Genomic DNA, 19,023 nt, shown 5'->3' with positions numbered 1-19,023 from the left:
GTAATTAAAAAGAGAACAGAGGCATATCTGGACCAGCAAGCTCAGACCAGCTTCAGCCCTAACACACCTGCCCCACCCACACTGTCCCCTCCTCACATCAAAAAGACACAGCCACTGACTACGCAGGACCCCCCAGTGTTAAGCCCCATCCACCATCAGGATGGTTTGCCCGTAACACCAACGCACACTTCTGCTAATGCTCCAGCTGCTAACATGATAGACTTTGCTAAATATCTGGCACGCAGGGAGTTAGTAACTACAGGTCTTACAAAGTTTGATGACCAGCCTGAGAGCTTCAGAGCGTGGCAGTCCTCCTTCCTCAACGCCACTCAAGGCCTAGACCTAACAGCTGGTGAAGAGTTAGATCTACTGGTAAAATGGCTGGGAAAGGACTCATCTGAACACATTAAAAGAATGCGAGCAGTACATGTCACTAACCCCGACGCCGCACTACAGATGTCTTGGACGAGGCTCAGAGAGTGCTACGCCAACCCTGAGGTGATAGAGAGCGCTCTATTCAAGCGGTTGGACAATTTTCCTCGTCTCACTTCAAAAGAGAACGCCAAACTAAGAGAACTTGGTGACCTGCTCATGGAGCTGCTTTCAGCCAAAGAAGATGGGTACTTACCTGGACTCAGTTACCTTGACACACCTCGGGGCATTAACCCCATCGTTGAAAAGCTGCCAATAAACCTGCAAGAAAAATGGCTGTCTACTGGGTCAAAATATAAAGAACATTATGCTGTAAGTTATCCCCCATTATCCTTCTTTGTTAACTTTGTCAACGGTGAAGCAAAAGCTAGGAATGACCCCAGCTTTGTCTTGATGAATAACAGCCGCACTCATCTCCGTACTGAGAGGCCCATAGCAAAATATGATGGTGTGAGAACAACTATAGCCGTTCATAAGACAGACTTGTCAGCAGCAGCAGGCCCAAACTCAACGTATAGAGCAGAGATGGAGAAGAAAAACAGTGGTGATCCAGCAAAAAACTGCCCACTTCATAATAAAGCTCATCCTCTGGAAAAGTGTAGAGCCTTTAAAATGAAGCCGCTGACAGAACGCAAAGGACTGCTAAGAGATCACAGACGATGTTTTAGGTGCTGCTCTGCTACTCACATGGCCAAAGACTGTCCAGTGGAGCTGAAATGCTACGAGTGTGAGAGTTTATGTTTATGTTTATTGAAGGATCCCCATTAGAGACACATGACTGAGCCTCTAGTCTTCCTGGGGTCCTGAATAAAACAAATACAGTACAAATGTACAGCTAAAAATACAATTTAAAATAAAAACAGAAAATAAAAATAAAAAATAAAATAAAATACAAAGAACACAGATACAAAGAACAAATTAACATTATAAATCAAAAGAACAGATTTACAACTCACAGTTATGTACTTGGCAAATTGGCTAGGTATATCTTGATATTCTTTTTGAAAGTAATTTTGCTATGTATTGTAGAAAATATATTTTTGGGCAGTGCATTCCAGAGGGTTATTGACCTATATATACCAGTATGTTTCAGACAGTTTGATTTAGGTGTTGTTTGTATTCTTATGTTACCAGAAGCTGCTCCCCTGGTGTTGTAACCATGTTCAGAAGTCATTTCTAACTGGTGAGCCAAGCTATACGGCTTGCCAGTGGAAATAATGTTCCGCAGTAGCATTATAAGACTCACTGCTAATTTCTTTTCAACCATTAGCCATGCCAGATGTTCATGCATATAACTAATACTTGTCATGTATGAACAGCCCAATGCCAGACGAGCCGCTTTATTCTGCGCAATCTGCAACTTTTTCAAATCAGATTGTGTAGCTGATGACCAGATAACAGGGCAGTATTCTAAATGAGACAAAACCAAAGAATGAATAACAGATTTCATTATCGAGGGAGTGATGAAAGCAGAACACTTCCTAGTCATACCAATTCCTCTTCCCATTTTGACGACAATATTATTTATATGTTTGGACCAAGATAGAGAGCTATCTATAGTTACTCCCAGAAGTTTTATAGTGTTCACCTGTTCTATTTGTGTGGTGCCAATTGACAGTTTTAACTGAGGACTCTTACCTAACATGTGTCTAGATCCAAGCACAATGGCCTTTGTCTTAGAAATATTTAACACCAGCTTGTTGCTCTCAATCCATTTGTAAATGTCTGCTAAAGCCATATTTAAGGTGTCAGTTACAGCTTGCTCAGATGTGTCCGCGCTATATAATGTTGTGTCATCGGCATACATAATTGTATTAACATTATTTATACCCAATGGTAAATCGTTTGTGAAAATAGAGTATAACAACGGCCCTAGGCAGCTACCTTGTGGAACTCCACAGTTAATGGGGTTCCATTTTGAATAGCTTCCATTAAAGAAGACACTCTGTTTCCTCCCTGAGAGATAATGAATAAACCAAGATAATGCATTGGAGGTGAAACCATAACACTGTAACTTATCTACAAGCAAGGTGTGATCAATTACATCAAAAGCCGCACTAAAATCCAGCATAACAGCACCTACTAATTTCCTATTATCCATAGAAGATAACCAATCGTCATTCATTTGTAAAAGTGCAGTGCTTGTCGAATGACCTTCCCTGTAAGCATGCTGGAAGGGTGAGAGTAAATCATTATTGGAAAAGTAGTCCATGACCTGTTTGAATACAATTTTTTCTATTATTTTGCTTAGCAACGGTAAAATACTGATAGGACGGCTGTTTGGACCATTAAATGTTTTATTCTTGTCTTTTGGAAGTGGGATGATTTTAGCATCCTTCCATACTGTTGGATGTACCCCTCTATTTAAACACTGATTGAATATATGACATATAGGAGTAGCTACAGAATGTACCACAAGTTTCAATATTCTACTGTCTAAGTTGTCTGTACCAGAACAAGTGGAATCTGCTTGTGACATGATTAATTTCAGAACCGTTTCCCTATCGATCTGATTAAAGCTAAAGAGACAGTTTTTGTCTTTCATAATGTCTTTCTTTATGAGTGTATGTGATAGTGAACCACCGTTACTTTGTTGACCTTCTCTTAATTTATCAACTTTATTTTTAAAAAAATAATTAAAATGGTTTGCAATATCATATGGTTTTGTCATGAACTTCCCCCCAGATTGTATGAATGAAATTGATGTATTTGATTTTCTGCCCATTATTTCATTCAGTGTTGACCATAGTTTTTTCCCATCATTTTTTGTTTCATTAATCCTATGTTTATAATACTCTTTCTTTTTCTTTGTATTTAACCTTGTTACTTTGTTCCTTAATTGACAGTAGATTTGTCTGTCTGATTTCAAACCCAGTTTGTTTGCTGTTTTCTTTGCATTATCCCTCAATGTCATTAAATCAAAGATCTCTTTATCCAGCCATGGAGCACCTTTCATCCTTACAGTAAATTTCCTAAATGGTGCATGTCTATCTACTATTTCCATGAGCAGATTCATAAATACATTAAGTGCTATTTCAGGGTTGTTCTCATTGCACACTATAGACCAGTCCACTTGTTCAACCTCACCGACAAACACTTCCTTATTGAAGTGTTTGTAGGATCTCTTGTTGATAATTTGATTACCTCCTTTTGGGATTTTAGTAGTCCTAGACAGTGCAACCAAATTGTGATCGCTAAATCCTACCGCTATTGAAACTGCTTTAGAACAACGTTCTGGAAAGTTTGTAAATATGAGGTCCAAACATGTAGAAGAAGTACTGCCATGCTTATTAGTGAAAATCCGAGTTGGTTGAGATACCATTTGTGTCATATTGCATGCTTGAGCCATAGATAACAGCTTAACTTTCATATTACACTCATCAGAATGCCAATTAATATTCATGTCTCCTAAAAAGTATACTTCTCTGTTTCCATCTGAGGCTTTATCCACCATACTGCATACATCTGACAGATAATTAATGTCAGCATTGGGGGGTCTATAACAGCATCCTACAAGAAATGGTTTAGTGTGTGGTAGATGTACCAGAACCCATACTGCCTCAACACTGCCATCTATGGTTAGATCATCCATGGGTTCAGCAGGGATATGACTTTGAATATATATTGCCACACCACCACCATATCTATTTCTGTCTCTTCTGAATATATTGTAGCCCTGTATTGACACCTCTGCATTATCAAATGAGGGTTCAAGATGGGTTTCTGATACAGTAAAAATATGGATATTATGCTGACTAGCCAGGCGCTGGACCTCATGAGCTTTGTTTCTAAGACTACATACATTTAGATGAGCCATTAATAGGCCTTTTGTTGGAAATTTAGACATAGCAACTATGTGAAATAATACAGCCTCCTTTAACACTCTGCCAAGTATTTAAATTATATACATTACGGCCATATATTAACAAGTACATTAACAAGTGTATGCCAAAAACATGGTCATATTGAGTATATTTGAAATTACAAGAGAAAAGTATATAATAGAAAATAGCATTAACAATGTTCTTTACTCTGTTAAAATTATCCAGAGTCCAAACCATGATACACAGTAAGTCAACTGGTTACCATAACCATGACAACATGACCCCTCTATACAGACCCATTATCACTCCCCTGCTGTCTACCAGGGCGAATAATGAGCTTGTCATGTCGCAAAACAGCATAAAGACCATTATTTCTTGCCTCCTTCATCTTTGGTAGTAGCTCCTTTCTCTTTAGTCTAACAGCTTCTGTGTAATCTTCATTAATGAATATATTTTTGCCTTTGAGTTTATTTGCTCTTCCTAGCACCATTTCCCTATCCTTGAACCTCAGGAGCTTAACAACAATGGATCGTGGCCTGTCCTTTTTCTTTACAGACCCCTGATCCCCCCGTTAGCCTCAGCATTTACACTCAACCTTTTCCCTGTGCGATGGGCCCTTTCAATCTCCATCTTTCTAGGGTCTAGATCGAGATTTTTACTGAACATATCCCTCACTTTCTGTTCAGTGTCAGCCCATTTTTCCCCATCATCCTCTGGAATTCCGTCAATGATAAGGTTATTTCGCCTAGATTGACTCTCAAGATATTCAGCTTTAGAATCTGATGAGATGAAGGATTCCCCTAGGCTCCCAATGTCCCTGCCAAATGTTTTGCAGTCCAAGGACAGCTTGTTGCATGACTCTTTGAGATCGTCTACATCCTTCTGTGTGAATTGGAGGCTAGTTTTAATTCCCTCCACCTCTTTCAGAATGCCATCCAGCCTTTTACTGGTGTTATCCATGATGGTATTCACAAAGCTCTTGTAGCTGCTCTCAAGTTGATTCAAGGATTCTTTAAAAAAGTCTTTCTGTTGCTCCAGTAGCTCATGTAACTGAGCCATTGACACATTTTTAGCCATAATAGAACGTGCTGACCTGGTGCTGCCGAGTAGAGCCCGGTGTTAGCTAGGCTACCGCTGGCCTGGTGGAGCCCAGTAGTAGCCTGGTGAGGCCCACGATGTACCAGTCTCAGTGCAGCTTCTGGATGCCAGGGTATATGCCGCTGTTGCTACTGCTGCTGCTGCTGCTGCTGGTGCTGGCCCGGTGGTGGTAGCCGCCGCTGTTGCTACTGCTGCTGCTGCTGCTGCTGGCCCGGTGGTGGTAGCCGCCGCTGTTGCTACTGCTGCTGCTGCTGCTGCTGGCCCGGTGGTGGTAGCCGCCGCCGCCGCTGCTGCTGGTGCTGCTGCTGTGACACATTACAGCGTGAGTGATCGACACTGCACAGCCATGCACCCAGACTTACACCTCTCATCAACAGTGTCATCTGCAGGTGAGCCTGACATAGAGCAGCAAAACAACACGCCTTCAGAGGTTACGTCACGATGCACTGAGGTCTGCGGAGAAGGCTTCCCAGCGCGATCTTGTGCAAAAATATGCTTGGTTCAAGTTTTCCCACAAGGACAAAAAGAACGCTCAGTCAAAATGTACGCCATCCTTGACGACCAAAGCAATCGTTCGCTGGCCAGAGCTGAGTTTTTCCAGCTGTTTGGTATCCAAGGCAACGCTTCACCCTACCTGATGAGAACATGCGCCGGCACCATTGAAATGACTGGAAGGAAGGCAGTTGGTTTCCAGGTACAAGCAATAAATGGTGAAGTGTGTTTAGACTTACCGCCACTCATTGAATGTAATGAGATCATGAGCAATCGATCAGAAATTCCCTCACCAGAGGTCGCTCTTTCCCACGATCACCTGAGACCTGTGGCGCCTTACATCCCAGAGCCTGATCCTGAGGCGCAGATCCTGCTCTTACTGGGGAGAGACCTCATACGTGTCCACAAGGTGAGACAGCAAATCAGTGGGCCCCATGATGCACCCTTTGCCCAGCGTTTGGATTTAGGGTGGGTTATAGTGGGGGAAGTTTGTATTGATAGTGCTCACAAACCCACTGTAGCCGTCTTCAAGACCAACGTCCTGCAGAACGGACGTCCGTCCTATCTGACGCCCTGTCAGAAACACATCAGCGTCAAAGAAAAAATTAGCTACGGCGGGGAGCACAGATTCAGCAGCGCTTCTCATCTCTCCAGCTCCTCTGGCAACGGTCTGACAGCTCAAGACCAGCTTGGATGCAGCGTGTTCACTAGAACCGAGAATGATGACAAACCTGCCTTGTCTTTCGAGGATGAAACGTTTCTCAAGGTCATGGGAAAGGAGCTACACAGAGATGAAAAGAACAGCTGGACTGCTCCCCTACCTTTCAGGTCCCCCAGGCCACGCCTTCCAAATAACCGTGCCCAAGCCCTCTCCCGTCTCTACTCCTTGCAGCGTACACTGAGAAAAAATCCTGAAATGAAAGAACAGTTTGTTGGCTTTATGGAGAAGCTTTTTCTAAACGGACATGCTGAAGAAGCTCCCCTTCTTCCTGAGAGTGCAGAATGCTGGTACTTACCCATTTTTGGAGTGTACCATCCCCAGAAGCCGGGTCAGATACGAGTTGTATTTGATTCGAGCGCACAAGAAAATGGCATCTCTCTCAACAACGTTCTGCTCTCAGGCCCTGACTTGAATAACTCACTCCTGGGAGTGCTGGTCAGGTTCAGAAAAGAGCTCGTTGCTCTGACTGCTGACATTCAACAAATGTTCTATGGATTCTTGGTGAGAGAAGACCACAGAGACTATTTGAGATTCCTCTGGCACAAGGACAATGATCTAACGAAGGAAGTGATGGAGTTCAGGATGCGAGTACATGTGTTCGGGAACAGCCCTTCGCCGGCAGTCGCGATATACGGCCTCCGGAGAGCTGCCCAAGAGGGCGAACAAAAGTACGGCTCTGACTCTCGCCACTTTGTTGAGCAACACTTTTATGTGGATGATGGGCTCATCTCCCTCCCATCTGAGACTGAAGCCATTGATCTGCTCAAGCGCACTCAAGCTTCTCTGGCAGAATCAAATCTGAAGCTGCATAAAATCGCCTCTAACAGTGTCACAGTGATGCAAGCCTTCAAACCTGAAGACCTGGCTGCAGGCCTGAGAGACCTGGGCCACGACAAAGAAGAGCTTCCAGTGCAAAGAAGTCTTGGTTTGTGCTGGAACATAGACTCTGACACCTTCACATTTAAAGTGGCAGTCAATGACAAACCATTCACCCGCCGTGGAGTGCTATCCACCGTCAATAGCCTCTTCGACCCATTGGGGTTGGTTGCGCCAGTGACAATTAAAGGGCGAGCTCTGCTCAGAGAACTTTCTGCTGACATTCAAGAGTGGGACACTGAACTTCCTGCAGACAAGTTAAACAAATGGGAAACATGGAAAGTATCATTAAAAGACCTGAGTGCTCTCCACCTTCCCCGCTCATACGTACAACGGTCCCTCTCCAGCGCCACACACACAGAGTTATGTCTTTTCTCTGATGCTTCGAACTGGGCAATAGGGGCAGTAGCATACCTCAGAGTTGTCATGACAGATGGACAGTGTCGAGTTGGCTTTGTGCTCGGAAAAGCCAAGCTGGCTCCTCAACCCGAGCCCACGATCCCTCGCCTCGAACTGTGTGGAGCTGTGCTGGCCGTCGAGATGGCTGAACTGATCCTCGACGACCTCGACCACAAACCGGATGCAGTGAGGTTCTATTGTGACAGTAAAGTTGTTCTTGGTTATATATACAATGAATCAAAGCGATTCTTTGTGTATGTACACAACCGTGTTCACCGGATACGCAAGACAACTTCCCCTCAACAGTGGTATTATGTGCTTACAGGTCAGAATCCAGCTGACCTGGCCACCAGATCTGTTCCAGCGTCTCAACTCACCAACAGCATGTGGTTTACAGGACCAGAGTTCCTCCACAAACCATTTCTGCCCGAGACACAGAAGACCTATAAGCTTGTGGATCCTGAAACAGACGCAGATGTGAGACCTCAACTGACCACCCTTGCTACCTGCATCAATGAATGTAAACTCACCTCAGGACGTTTCCAACGCTTCTCCACTTGGGGGTCTTTGCTGAGGGCAGTTTCCTTCCTGATCCATCAAGCTCGTTCATTCAGATCTGACTCACCAGCCTCATGTAAAGGATGGCATCGATGCAGCAGACTTCGTACTCCAGAAGAGTTGACAGCAGCCAAGCAGTTCATACTCACTTCTGTTCAAAGAGGAGCGTATCCAGAAGAGTACACTGCACTGCAAGAAGACAGAGAAATTTCAAGAACAAGCACAATCCTGAACCTTGACCCATCCATGAATGATGGCCTCTTACGGATCGGTGGACGTCTGAGACATGCATCAATCAGTCCAGAGGTGAGAAATCCAATCATTCTCCCAAAACAAAGTCATGTCACAACACTATTGGTGAATCATTACCACATGAAAGTTGAACACCAAGGGCGACAATTCACTGAGGGTGCGATCAGGGCTGCAGGCTTGTGGATTGTTGCTGGCAAGAGGCTGATAAGTTCAGTCCTTCATCGTTGTGTAACCTGCCGCAAGCTGAGAGGACGGCTTGAGGTCCAAAAGATGGCCGACCTCCCCCCAGAGCGCCTGAGCTCATCAGCTCCATTCACCTATGTAGGATTAGATGTTTTCGGCCCCTGGGAGGTTTTCACTCGACGCACCAGAGGCGGCGCAGCTCAGAGTAAGCGCTGGGCCATACTCTTCACATGCATGAGTACCCGAGCGGTGCATGTAGAAGTCATAGAGTCGATGGATACAGCCAGCTGCATCAACGCCCTCCGAAGGTTTTTCGCTTTAAGAGGACCAGTGAAGCAGCTGAGATCAGATCGGGGCACAAACTTTATCGGAGCCAGTTCTGAGCTGGGCATGAGACCGGACGATCCACAGCAAACCAGCACTTTGAAGTACTTGCATGAGAATGGTTGTACATGGGAATTCAACCCCCCGCACGCATCCCACATGGGAGGGGCATGGGAGCGCATGATTGGCGTGACCCGGAGGATACTCGATTCCATGTTGCTGCGAACCAAACATCACCTGACTCATGACGTGCTCTGCACTTTAATGGCAGAGGTGTGTGCTATAATCAACGCAAGGCCCTTAGTCCCGGTCTCCTCCGACCCCTCCTCTCCAATGCTGCTGTCCCCTGCTATGCTCTTGACCCAAAAACCAGGTGTGTCTCCTCCTCACGGCAGTTTCGGGGAAAAGGATCTTTTCAAGTGTCAATGGAGACAAGTGCAGGCACTTGCTAATGAGTTTTGGAGTCGATGGAGAACTGAATACCTCCACACCCTTCAGCCAAGGCGTAAGTGGCACACAGCATGTCGCAACCTGGAGGTCAGAGACATTGTGCTGCTTAAACAGAGTGATTCCCCCCGCAACGAATGGCCAATGGGTCTAATCGCATCTACCAGTCCAAGCGCTGATGGGAAAGTGCGCAAAGTTGAGGTCAGGACAACATCACATGACAAAGTAAAGACATTCTTAAGGCCTGTCACTGAAGTGGTCTTACTCCTGGCAAAGGAAAGCCAGGGGTCAAATCAGGACAATTAAGTACCGTATTTTCGCGACCATAAGGCGCAACTTTTTTTTTTTTTTTTTTTTTCAAATGTGCCGGGCGCCTTAAGAAACGGTGCGCCGTGTCTATTACCTGAATTACGGTAATGTGAGGCCGGCCACCATGTGAATGGTAAAAAGAGAAGGGGGCGGGTGAAGCCTCCGTGAGTTGCGACGTGAATGAGGCTCCACTGAGCTGATTAATGCGAAACAGATGATGAAAACGTTTAAGGATTTGCTTGATGTGTAAAGTGAAATAAAATACAATCAAACTAAGTTTTGCTTCCGCTCTATTTAAATAAGCACACTTGTTCTGCAGTGCGCGTGTGTTTTGCATGTCGGGAACCGAGGAAGCACCTGCCGTGGGTTTGCGGGTCCGATCGCCGGTTCCCCGGGGCAGATCCGGCTGAAATTCCGGTGCTCTTTCCCCGGGAGCCCCTACAACAGTGCAGGCGGGCTCCTCCGGTCCCGGCTGGTCGGAACCGTCCACGTTCCCCGGTTAAAGCAGCGGCTGGAGCAGCGCGGTGATGGGCGCTGCTGCAGCCGACTTCCTGGTTCTCCAAGCGGGGTGCGATGACCTGGTTCCCGGCCGCTTTGCGAGCAGAGATTTCAGGGGTCTGTCCCAGGTCGGATCAACTTCACCCTGCAAGATTTTCAGGCAAATCTGTCGGTTTGATCTCCGGTAACCAAGATGCAGAGGATGCGCTCAGGAGCCGCCAGGCTCCCGCCGCGGGTTTGCCGGGCCAGGGCGCACCATCCCCGGGGCAGATCCGGCCGAAATGCCGCTGGTCTTTCCCCGGGAGCCCCTGCTCCCATACAGGTGGGTGGCTTCGGTCCCAGCTGGTCCGAACAGGTCACATTCCCAGTTAAAGCCGCTGTGACGCGCGCTGCTCCACCCCGCTGGGGAGAGACGGGCTCTGTGCGGTGGAGGATCCGCACAACGGGGTATGAAAAGTTTATTTACTGTTGTGCAGAAAGTGACTGACACCGAGGAAATTCGGACTGGCGCAGCTGAATTAGCGGAGCTCTTTAATGCAGAAACAGAGGTTTTGCTCCCGCTCTATTTTTTAAATAAGCGCTTGTGTGCTTGTGTGTGCGTTCTGCATGTGTGTGCGTTCTGCAGCGGGTGTGTGTGTTTTGCGGCCGGCGTGTTTTGCGGCACGCGTGTGTGCAGCTCTGCTCTGTAGACTGCGCCTTTTGGGTCGGTGCGCCATATGTATGTTTTAAATCTAAAAATGACACACAAAAATGAGGGTGCGCCTTTCCACACGGTGCGCCGAATGGTCGCGAAAATACGGTAATTAGTGGCATAAGTAAATGCCAGACGGGGAGTGTTCTGCCCTGAATGTGTTTCAATATGTTTGAAAGTCGCTAAAAAAGATGTTGAGAAGTTTATTAACTGTTTTCTACATTTACATGTATTTCCGGCGCCTTTATTTTGAAAATCTCCCAAACCGGAAGTAGGTAGTACAGTGAGAAAAAACGGCGAAAACTTGTATGTTTACATTGTCTCACGGCCGCAATGATGCAGTTATCCCTCAGAAAGCAATGGTTGTAAGTGTTACACATAATTTACAGGTGTAATAAGATGTGTTATATTTCGAAAGCATTTTGTGTAGAAAGGAACAGTTGAATATGTTTTGCTTGTGTTACAGTAGTGTTTACTTACCTGCTAACTTTTTAGCTGTTGAGCTAATACCTGTCGAGTTAATAATAAGCAGTTAAAACACAGACACTGATATTTTATGGCTGTTATGCTGTTTATTAAGACATTTTTGTATCTTTCTTTTATAGTTTTACACCGAATTCAGTACAGTCAGAAATGCTGACTTATGTGTAAGAAGAAATTAAAGGAGCAAGACGCTCACTTCCTGGCTTCTGAATAAGGAGTTTGGCTGGCTGTTTAATCTACGTTCACGCAAGAGCATAACACGTAGAGAGAACAGTACAGCTAGAATTAAGGGGATTCTGAATAAACAAGACATGGAAAAACTTATTCATGCATCCATTTTCAGTAGGTTGGATTATTGCAATGTTATCTTTACAGGCCTTAACAAGAATCTATCAGGAGGTGCAGCTGATCCAGAACGACCCGCCAGAGAAAACACAAAGTAAGCGTAAACACGCAAACAAGCGTCTTTCTCAACAACTCCCAGCAGCTGCTCTCTCAGAGGTGGAGCGTTGGCCGCCGACCAGTCGGGGTTCTGCATTCTTGCACAACCACATCTTCACACGGGAGGAGTTTTGACAGTAGAAATCTGCAAGTTGGTGCAGATTTAAAGTGCAAAATGAAGAATTCTCTAAAAAATGGGTTCACTAACATTATAACTCTCTCCCCACTCACACTTACCCACCTTCAAATCTCAAAACTCTTCACAACAGCTTTTAATGTGTGATCTGTTTCTTATCCTTTATCTTATCTTTTATCTCATATTCTTTTATCCTGTGGTTTTAATTTTTTATTTTCTTGATCTCTATGTTTTATCTTTGTGTCTGTGAAGCGTCTTTGAGATCTTTTAAAAGCGCTCTATAAATAAAATACAGTGCAAAGGCCGTATTGTATCTGTAGGAATTTTTTTGTTTTTCTTTTTTTTTTCTGTTTTTTTTTTTCTTGTTCCGACAAAATCAGGGCCTTTTTTCCCCTAAACGTGCCCCAAAAGTCACCAAATTTATCACCAAGCCAGGCCTGGTGATAAATGTGATATTTAATGGTTTACATTAATGGGCGTGGCCTAACGGCTCAACAGCGCCCCCTAGAAAACTTTTCTCTGCCATAACTTTAAATGGTTTGACATAGAGAGTCGTGGGTGGTGTCATGTCTGATATGCTTATGGGGGCGGTGGCCGTGAGTGCGAGGGCCCGTTCATCCATTCATCCGTTCATCGCTGCTTGCAGCTTTAATTTACTTTTGCTATTTGATATGAGTGAAGAAATGGTCTCGTCTAAAACCCTCCCTCCTCATGCCCTCCGTACTTGTTGCTCCTCCTGTTTTAACTCTAAAAGAAGAGGTTCAACTCTGTGTCTTCAGTTTGATCGTAGACTCTTGCTGCTCCTTCCTCTCAACTTTATCTATTCACATTGTGAGTATTTGTATATCACTTGTTGTCTCAGCCTGATGTCATGGTGTTTTTAATCTAGATACGTCACATTCAACAGTCTACTGCTGTACTCATTCTAATGTAATTATAAAGTCTACTGCTGTACTCATTCTAATGTAATTATAAAGTCTACTGCTGTACTCATTCTAATGTAATTATAAAGTCTACTGCTGTACTCATTCTAATGTAATTATAACAGTTTACTGCTGTACTCATTCTAATTTAATTCTAACAGTCTACTGCTGTACTCATTCTAATTTAATTAGAACAGTCTACTGCTGTACTCATTCTAATTTAATTATAACAGTCTACTGCTGTACTCATTCTAATTTAACTCTAACAGTCTACTGCTGTACTCATTCTAATTTAATTATAAAGTCTACTGCTGTACTCATTCTAATGTAATTATAAAGTCTACTGCTGTACTCATTCTAATTTAATTCTAACAGTCTACTGCTGTACTCATTCTAATTTAATTCTAACAGTCTACTGCTGTACTCATTCTAATTTAATTATAAAGTCTACTGCTGTACTCATTCTAATGTAATTATAAAGTCTACTGCTGTACTCATTCTAATTTAATTAGAACAGTCTACTGCTGTACTCATTCTAATTTAATTCTAACAGTCTACTGCTGTACTCATTCTAATTTAATTCTAACAGTCTACTGCTGTACTCATTCTAATTTAATTATAAAGTCTACTGCTGTACTCATTCTAATGTAATTATAAAGTCTACTGCTGTACTCATTCTAATTTAATTCTAACAGTCTACTGCTGTACTCATTCTAATGTAATTCTAACAGTCTACTGCTGTACTCATTCTAATTTAATTATAAAGTCTACTGCTGTACTCATTCTAATTTAATTCTCAACAGAACCCTCCTAAGAAATGGAAGAAATGGGAGAAATGATTGAGGAAATTGAAGATTACGTTGACGGGGCCGACGAGGCTGCAGGAGACTTGACAGAAGAAGAAAAGGCAGAACTAGAGAGGGAAGTGGCTGAAGCTAAAGAGGCCGTTTCTGAGCTTTCACAAACTTTCCAGAGTTTCAAAGAAATCCTTCACAATTTAAAACCAGTCTTATGGTCAATAACTAAATGGTTGGCAGAAAACATCGCTATTGCCGCCGTGTTCTGGGGAGTAAGTACCGGTCTGAGCAGACTGACCAAGGGGGAGAGTTCTAAAGAAAAGAAGATGAAACGTGATGTGATTAGTGCTGTGATCAGAGTGATCAAGAGTGAAACTGACCTGAGCCAGAAGGCGCTGACGTGGACCAAGGATCACCAGGATGACACGATCACCCTGGAGGGCTTTCCCGTTCCTCTGGAATCCATCATGGCCAAATATCTCACTCCAGTATCGACGGTGAGTGTATATATATATATATATAGATATATATATATCTGAGTCCAGTATCAAAGGTGAGTGTGGGCGTGCCGGGCCGTACTGGATCCCTCTCAACCTAGGAGCTTTACATATATATATATATATATATATATATTTATATATGATATATATGCATATAACCCAGGAGCTTTACATACATATATATATATATTTATATATATCTGAGTCCAGTATCAAAGGTGAGTGTGGGCGTGCCGGGCCGTACTGGATCACTCTCAACCCAGGAGCTTTACATATATATATGTATATATATATATATATATATATAGAGAGAGAGATATATATATATATATATATATATATATATATATATATATATATATATATAGAGAGAGAGAGAGAGATATATATATATGCCGGGGCTACTGGATCACTCTCAACTCAGGAGCTATATATATATATATATATATATATATATATATATATATATATATATATATATATATATATATATATATATATATATATATATATATATATATATATATATATATATATATATATATATATATATATATATGCCGGGGCTACTGGATCACACTCATGCAACTGCTCCTTTAATAGGTGAATTGAATGACATATTGCAGGAGGAATTAAAGGTAGTAGCTGAATGGATAGGTTACAATAAATTAATTCTTAATGTTGGCAAAACAAAATCAATATTGCTTTGTTCTAAATATCAATTTAAACCTGAACTAATATTGAAATTGAATGTAAATAATATTTCTGTTGAACAGGTTTATGAGACAAAGGTTTTGGGTGTAATTTTAGATCATAATTGGTCATGGTCTAAACAAATTGATTCTGTAGTTTGCAAAATGGGAAGAGGCGTGTCACTAGTGAGAAGAATCTCTAAATGTTTATCTCTAGATGTTAGGAGACAGGTTTTGAATGCTTTGGTTTTGTCGCAACTGGATTATTGTTTTGTAGTTTGGTCTAATACTTTAGTTAAAAATATAAAGAAATTACAAGTGGCACAAAATAAAGCTGCACGTTGTGCTTTATCATGTCCTTATAGATCTAATGTGTCCAGCATGCACAAAAAACTAGGCTGGTTATCTGTAAGACAAAGGTCTACGTATGTTATGTTAAGTTTTCTGAGGAATATACTGGTGACTCGCTCTCCAAAACAACTGTATGACAGATTCCATCATCATTTTATCACCATGGTTACAATACTAGAATCACATCAGAAAGCAGGTTTATATTACCAAGGGTGAGAACAGGTTTGATTCAGAGAACTGTTTTTACAGAGCCATGGTTGGCTGGAACTCTTTACCAGTTTATATTTCACATGTAGGTAGCAAAGATTGGTTTAAGTTTCAGTTAAAACAATATCTTTTAAAATGTTATGAATGATGATTTGTCATTTAGAAGGAACAAAGTGAAGGCTGAAATATAATTATAGGTAGTGTAAACCCTATCGTAATAAGGTGAAAAGTGGTCAAATAATTTTAATTTTAGATAAGGTCATTCCAGGCAGGTATTGGTTATAAAGGTGTTTTATTTGATTTCATTTCTATGTATGTATGTCTGAGAATGATGGTGATTTAATTATCCTCTGTATAGATTGTGATTAAGGGAGTTGTGTCTATTATTGTTTTGTTTTGTCATGTGTAATGTATGTCTGTATGTATTTAGTGTTTATTTGTGTGTTGTGTGAATGTCGGACCCCAGGAAGAATAGCTAATGCTAATGCTAATGCTAATGGGGATCCTAAATAAAACAAACAAAACCCAGGAGCTATAAATCTGATTTGTTGGGGAACGTACTCTCCGTGCAGTCAAAGTCTTTCATGCTGATTTCTCTACTCAAGATCATATTTTAGTCCTGATGTACTTTTTTATTTGATTATTCAGGCTGTTGAGGAAGCCTTCCATATTGCAAAGAGGCTTCAGACCAAGATTGGTGGGAAAGTGCAGCCGAAGCTCCCGAACGCAGGAGATATAACGGCGTTCCTCACCGCCGCTGCAGCTTTTCACCAGAGCTTCAGTCACCTGATCAAGTTCATTTCTGAAAACAAGGACAGGTTTCAGCAGCTGGCTAGTTTTCCAGTGACACAGGCAGACATGGAGGAGCTCAGTCGCAGAATTGGAACAGCTCAAGCCTTGCCACTGTGGTAGAGAACGGAAAGATGTAACTCCAAGAAAGTAAGAAAATGTATTTATCAGGCACTTTGGAGGAACTCATGTTTGAAACATTCATTTCTGGGACCTTTTTTTATGGGAAAACATATTTTTTGAGGTGTTCTGTCACATGTCAGGCTTTAAAGGGTTACCGTATTTACTGGACTATAAGCCGCTACTTTTTTCATAGGTTTTCAACCAGCAGCTTATACAAAGGTGCAGCTTTTCTGTGGATTTTTCTTCCAGCGCTAGGGGGAGTGCTAACCGGAATTAGAATAAAAACTAAGACAGAATAAATACAAAAAAGAATACACTACTTCTTCTTCAGCAGATAGAAGTAGAAGCAGATTTCAAAGGGATAAATAGATAAATAAATACTGGTTATTTTCTCTTGGTTCTGTCCCGTTTTAATCAGCAAAGTTGCTGCCGTGTTAAAAGACACTGTTAAAGGATCTATTTAGGTACAAACATGTACATCATTTACAGTTCAGAATCCTTCTGTACATGTAGTAAATATCTAATCTAACAACAGAAATATCTGCGGCTTGCATAGCTTTTTTTTTTTTAAATAGAGCGGATGCGGCTTATATACAGGTGCGGCTTATAGTCCAGAAAATACGGTAATTAATAACATGAATTTAGTTTTCTGCACTTGACTTAATCTCTGTGTTTTGGTTGTTTCCTGCCGTTATCAGATAGTTCTGATGTTTACGACCATATGATACAAGTTCATATTTGGGTTTTAGGTTTTACTTGGAGAGCATCTTTCGGACTAAATGTTTGATTTTTTTTAATTTTCTTTCAAAAGTCTGAGCATAATGGATGAGCAAATGTTTACTAAGACTGCAATGAAATAAAGCAAATATGAAAAGCATGTTTGTGTACCAGTGTGTGACCGAGCGTTATCTTGTAATAGTCAGGGGGCAAACCCTAAGATTGATAACTCTGCTCACGCTTCTGGGTAAAGTTTGACAACCTCATTTCTTTGTTAGAAGGAACCCCTAGGAGGAATAATAGGGCTGTTTCATCTTGGATTGTTTTGCTGGTGACCACTGGAGGCGCTGTAACATTCAAATACTCAATTCATGCATATGGTCACAATAATGGTCCAAATGTACAGTTTATATGCAAAATCTTCAATGTTCAAGATTTTATATTTAGGGAAACGGATAAAACATCAATTGAAAAACTTTTTTTTAATTGTATTGCTATATTTTGTCCAATATTGGTTAAAAATATGACTTTTTTATAGGCGTTTTTAACACACACATAATAAGCATCTTTTTTCTTTTTTTTGCAGTGAAACACATTTTCTATGAAATCCTGTGTCAAAAACGTATAAAAAAGTGATATTTAGTATCCAATATTGGCTAAAATATTACAATATGATTCATAAAGGCTTTTTTACTCTTGTTTTATCTATTTCCTTAGATATACAATGTTTTCATCTTGACAATTATGCATATAAATGGTACAGGTTGACCAAAACTGACCATATGCCTGAATGGAGAACTTGAATATTCTAGCGCCTCTAGTGGTCACCAGCTAAAACATTCAAGATGACAACACCCCTAAAATTCCTTCTAGAGATTTGTTCTAACAAAAAAAATAGGTTGTCAAACTTTACCCAGACATGTGAGCAAAAGTCTTAACGGAGGCTTTTTCTAAAGTTGCCCCTTGACTATAAATGACGGGGGGATTTAGGCGGAGGGTTGGGGTTGGTCAGAGGAAAGGAGGAGGAACTTGTAGAAACTTCTCCTAAACTCCAGCAGTGAATCACACTCTCCAGCACCAACATGCTACTGCTACTGTAGTTATTGTATTTATTTACAGTAACTTCTTACACTGTTTCATAGTTCACTTTTTATTAACAGTTCATTATTTTCAGTTTATTTTTCTACTACTCTACTTACACTTGTTTACTTTATTCCCAGTAATGTATCCTGTCATACAGTTGTTCATTACTGCTACTGTGATACAGATTACTTATTGTTATAATAATTTATAGGATAACTGCTGTCACTATGCAAACAACAAAGTTCAAGAATGTTTCTATTTTCTGAAAGGTGTGTAAATAAAAGTCTGTCTTGTTTTGCACAAATGTCTTTATTTTAAACACACACAAAAACAAATGTACAGGAAAAAATGGAACAAAAAAAACAATATCTAAATATTTGCAGTAATCCTCATAAAGGTTCCATTCTACAGAAGAACCAGTTTACTATATATATATATATATATATATATATATATATATATATATATATATATATATATATATATATATATATATATATATATATATATATATATATATATATATGCATATACAAACAGCCAAACAGCAGTTAGCATTTGGTGGAAATGATGAGCGTACAGGCTCTGTAAATCGTGGCAACTATGTTGAACTTTTACATGCTTTTGCTGAGGAAGATGACAGGCTAGCTAGACATTTGGAGACATCAACTGTATTT

At 41.4% G+C, this 19,023-nt stretch overlaps 1 protein-coding gene across 1 annotated transcript; it reads left to right on the top strand.

Moving 5' to 3' along the window:
* Positions 1-12,857: 12,857 nt before the first annotated feature.
* LOC133452351 (uncharacterized) lies at positions 12,858-18,631 on the top strand. The gene is made up of 3 exons (XM_061731602.1): positions 12,858-12,995; positions 13,891-14,381; positions 16,283-18,631. Exons 2-3 carry the CDS (start codon positions 13,905-13,907, stop codon positions 16,544-16,546), a joined length of 741 nt encoding a protein of 246 aa, XP_061587586.1. The 5' UTR covers positions 12,858-12,995; positions 13,891-13,904; the 3' UTR covers positions 16,547-18,631.
* The last annotated feature ends 392 nt before the right edge of the window (positions 18,632-19,023 follow it).

The sequence above is a fragment of the Cololabis saira genome, chromosome 10 (genome assembly GCF_033807715.1).
Source record: "Cololabis saira isolate AMF1-May2022 chromosome 10, fColSai1.1, whole genome shotgun sequence".
Lineage (NCBI taxonomy): Eukaryota > Metazoa > Chordata > Actinopteri > Beloniformes > Belonidae > Cololabis > Cololabis saira.
The sequence above is the reverse complement of the archived record's forward strand: the minus strand, read 5'-3'. Positions and strand labels throughout refer to the sequence as shown.

What these genes read in the sequence shown, in the direction of transcription:
- LOC133452351 (XM_061731602.1), top strand. Translation starts at nt 13,905, where the DNA reads ATGGAAGAAATGGGAGAAATGATTGAGGAAATTGAAGATTACGTTGAC. An exon ending in ATCTCACTCCAGTATCGACG is followed by an intron (nt 14,382 to 16,282) that starts GTGAGTGTATAT and finishes TTGATTATTCAG; the next exon opens with GCTGTTGAGGAAGCCTTCCA.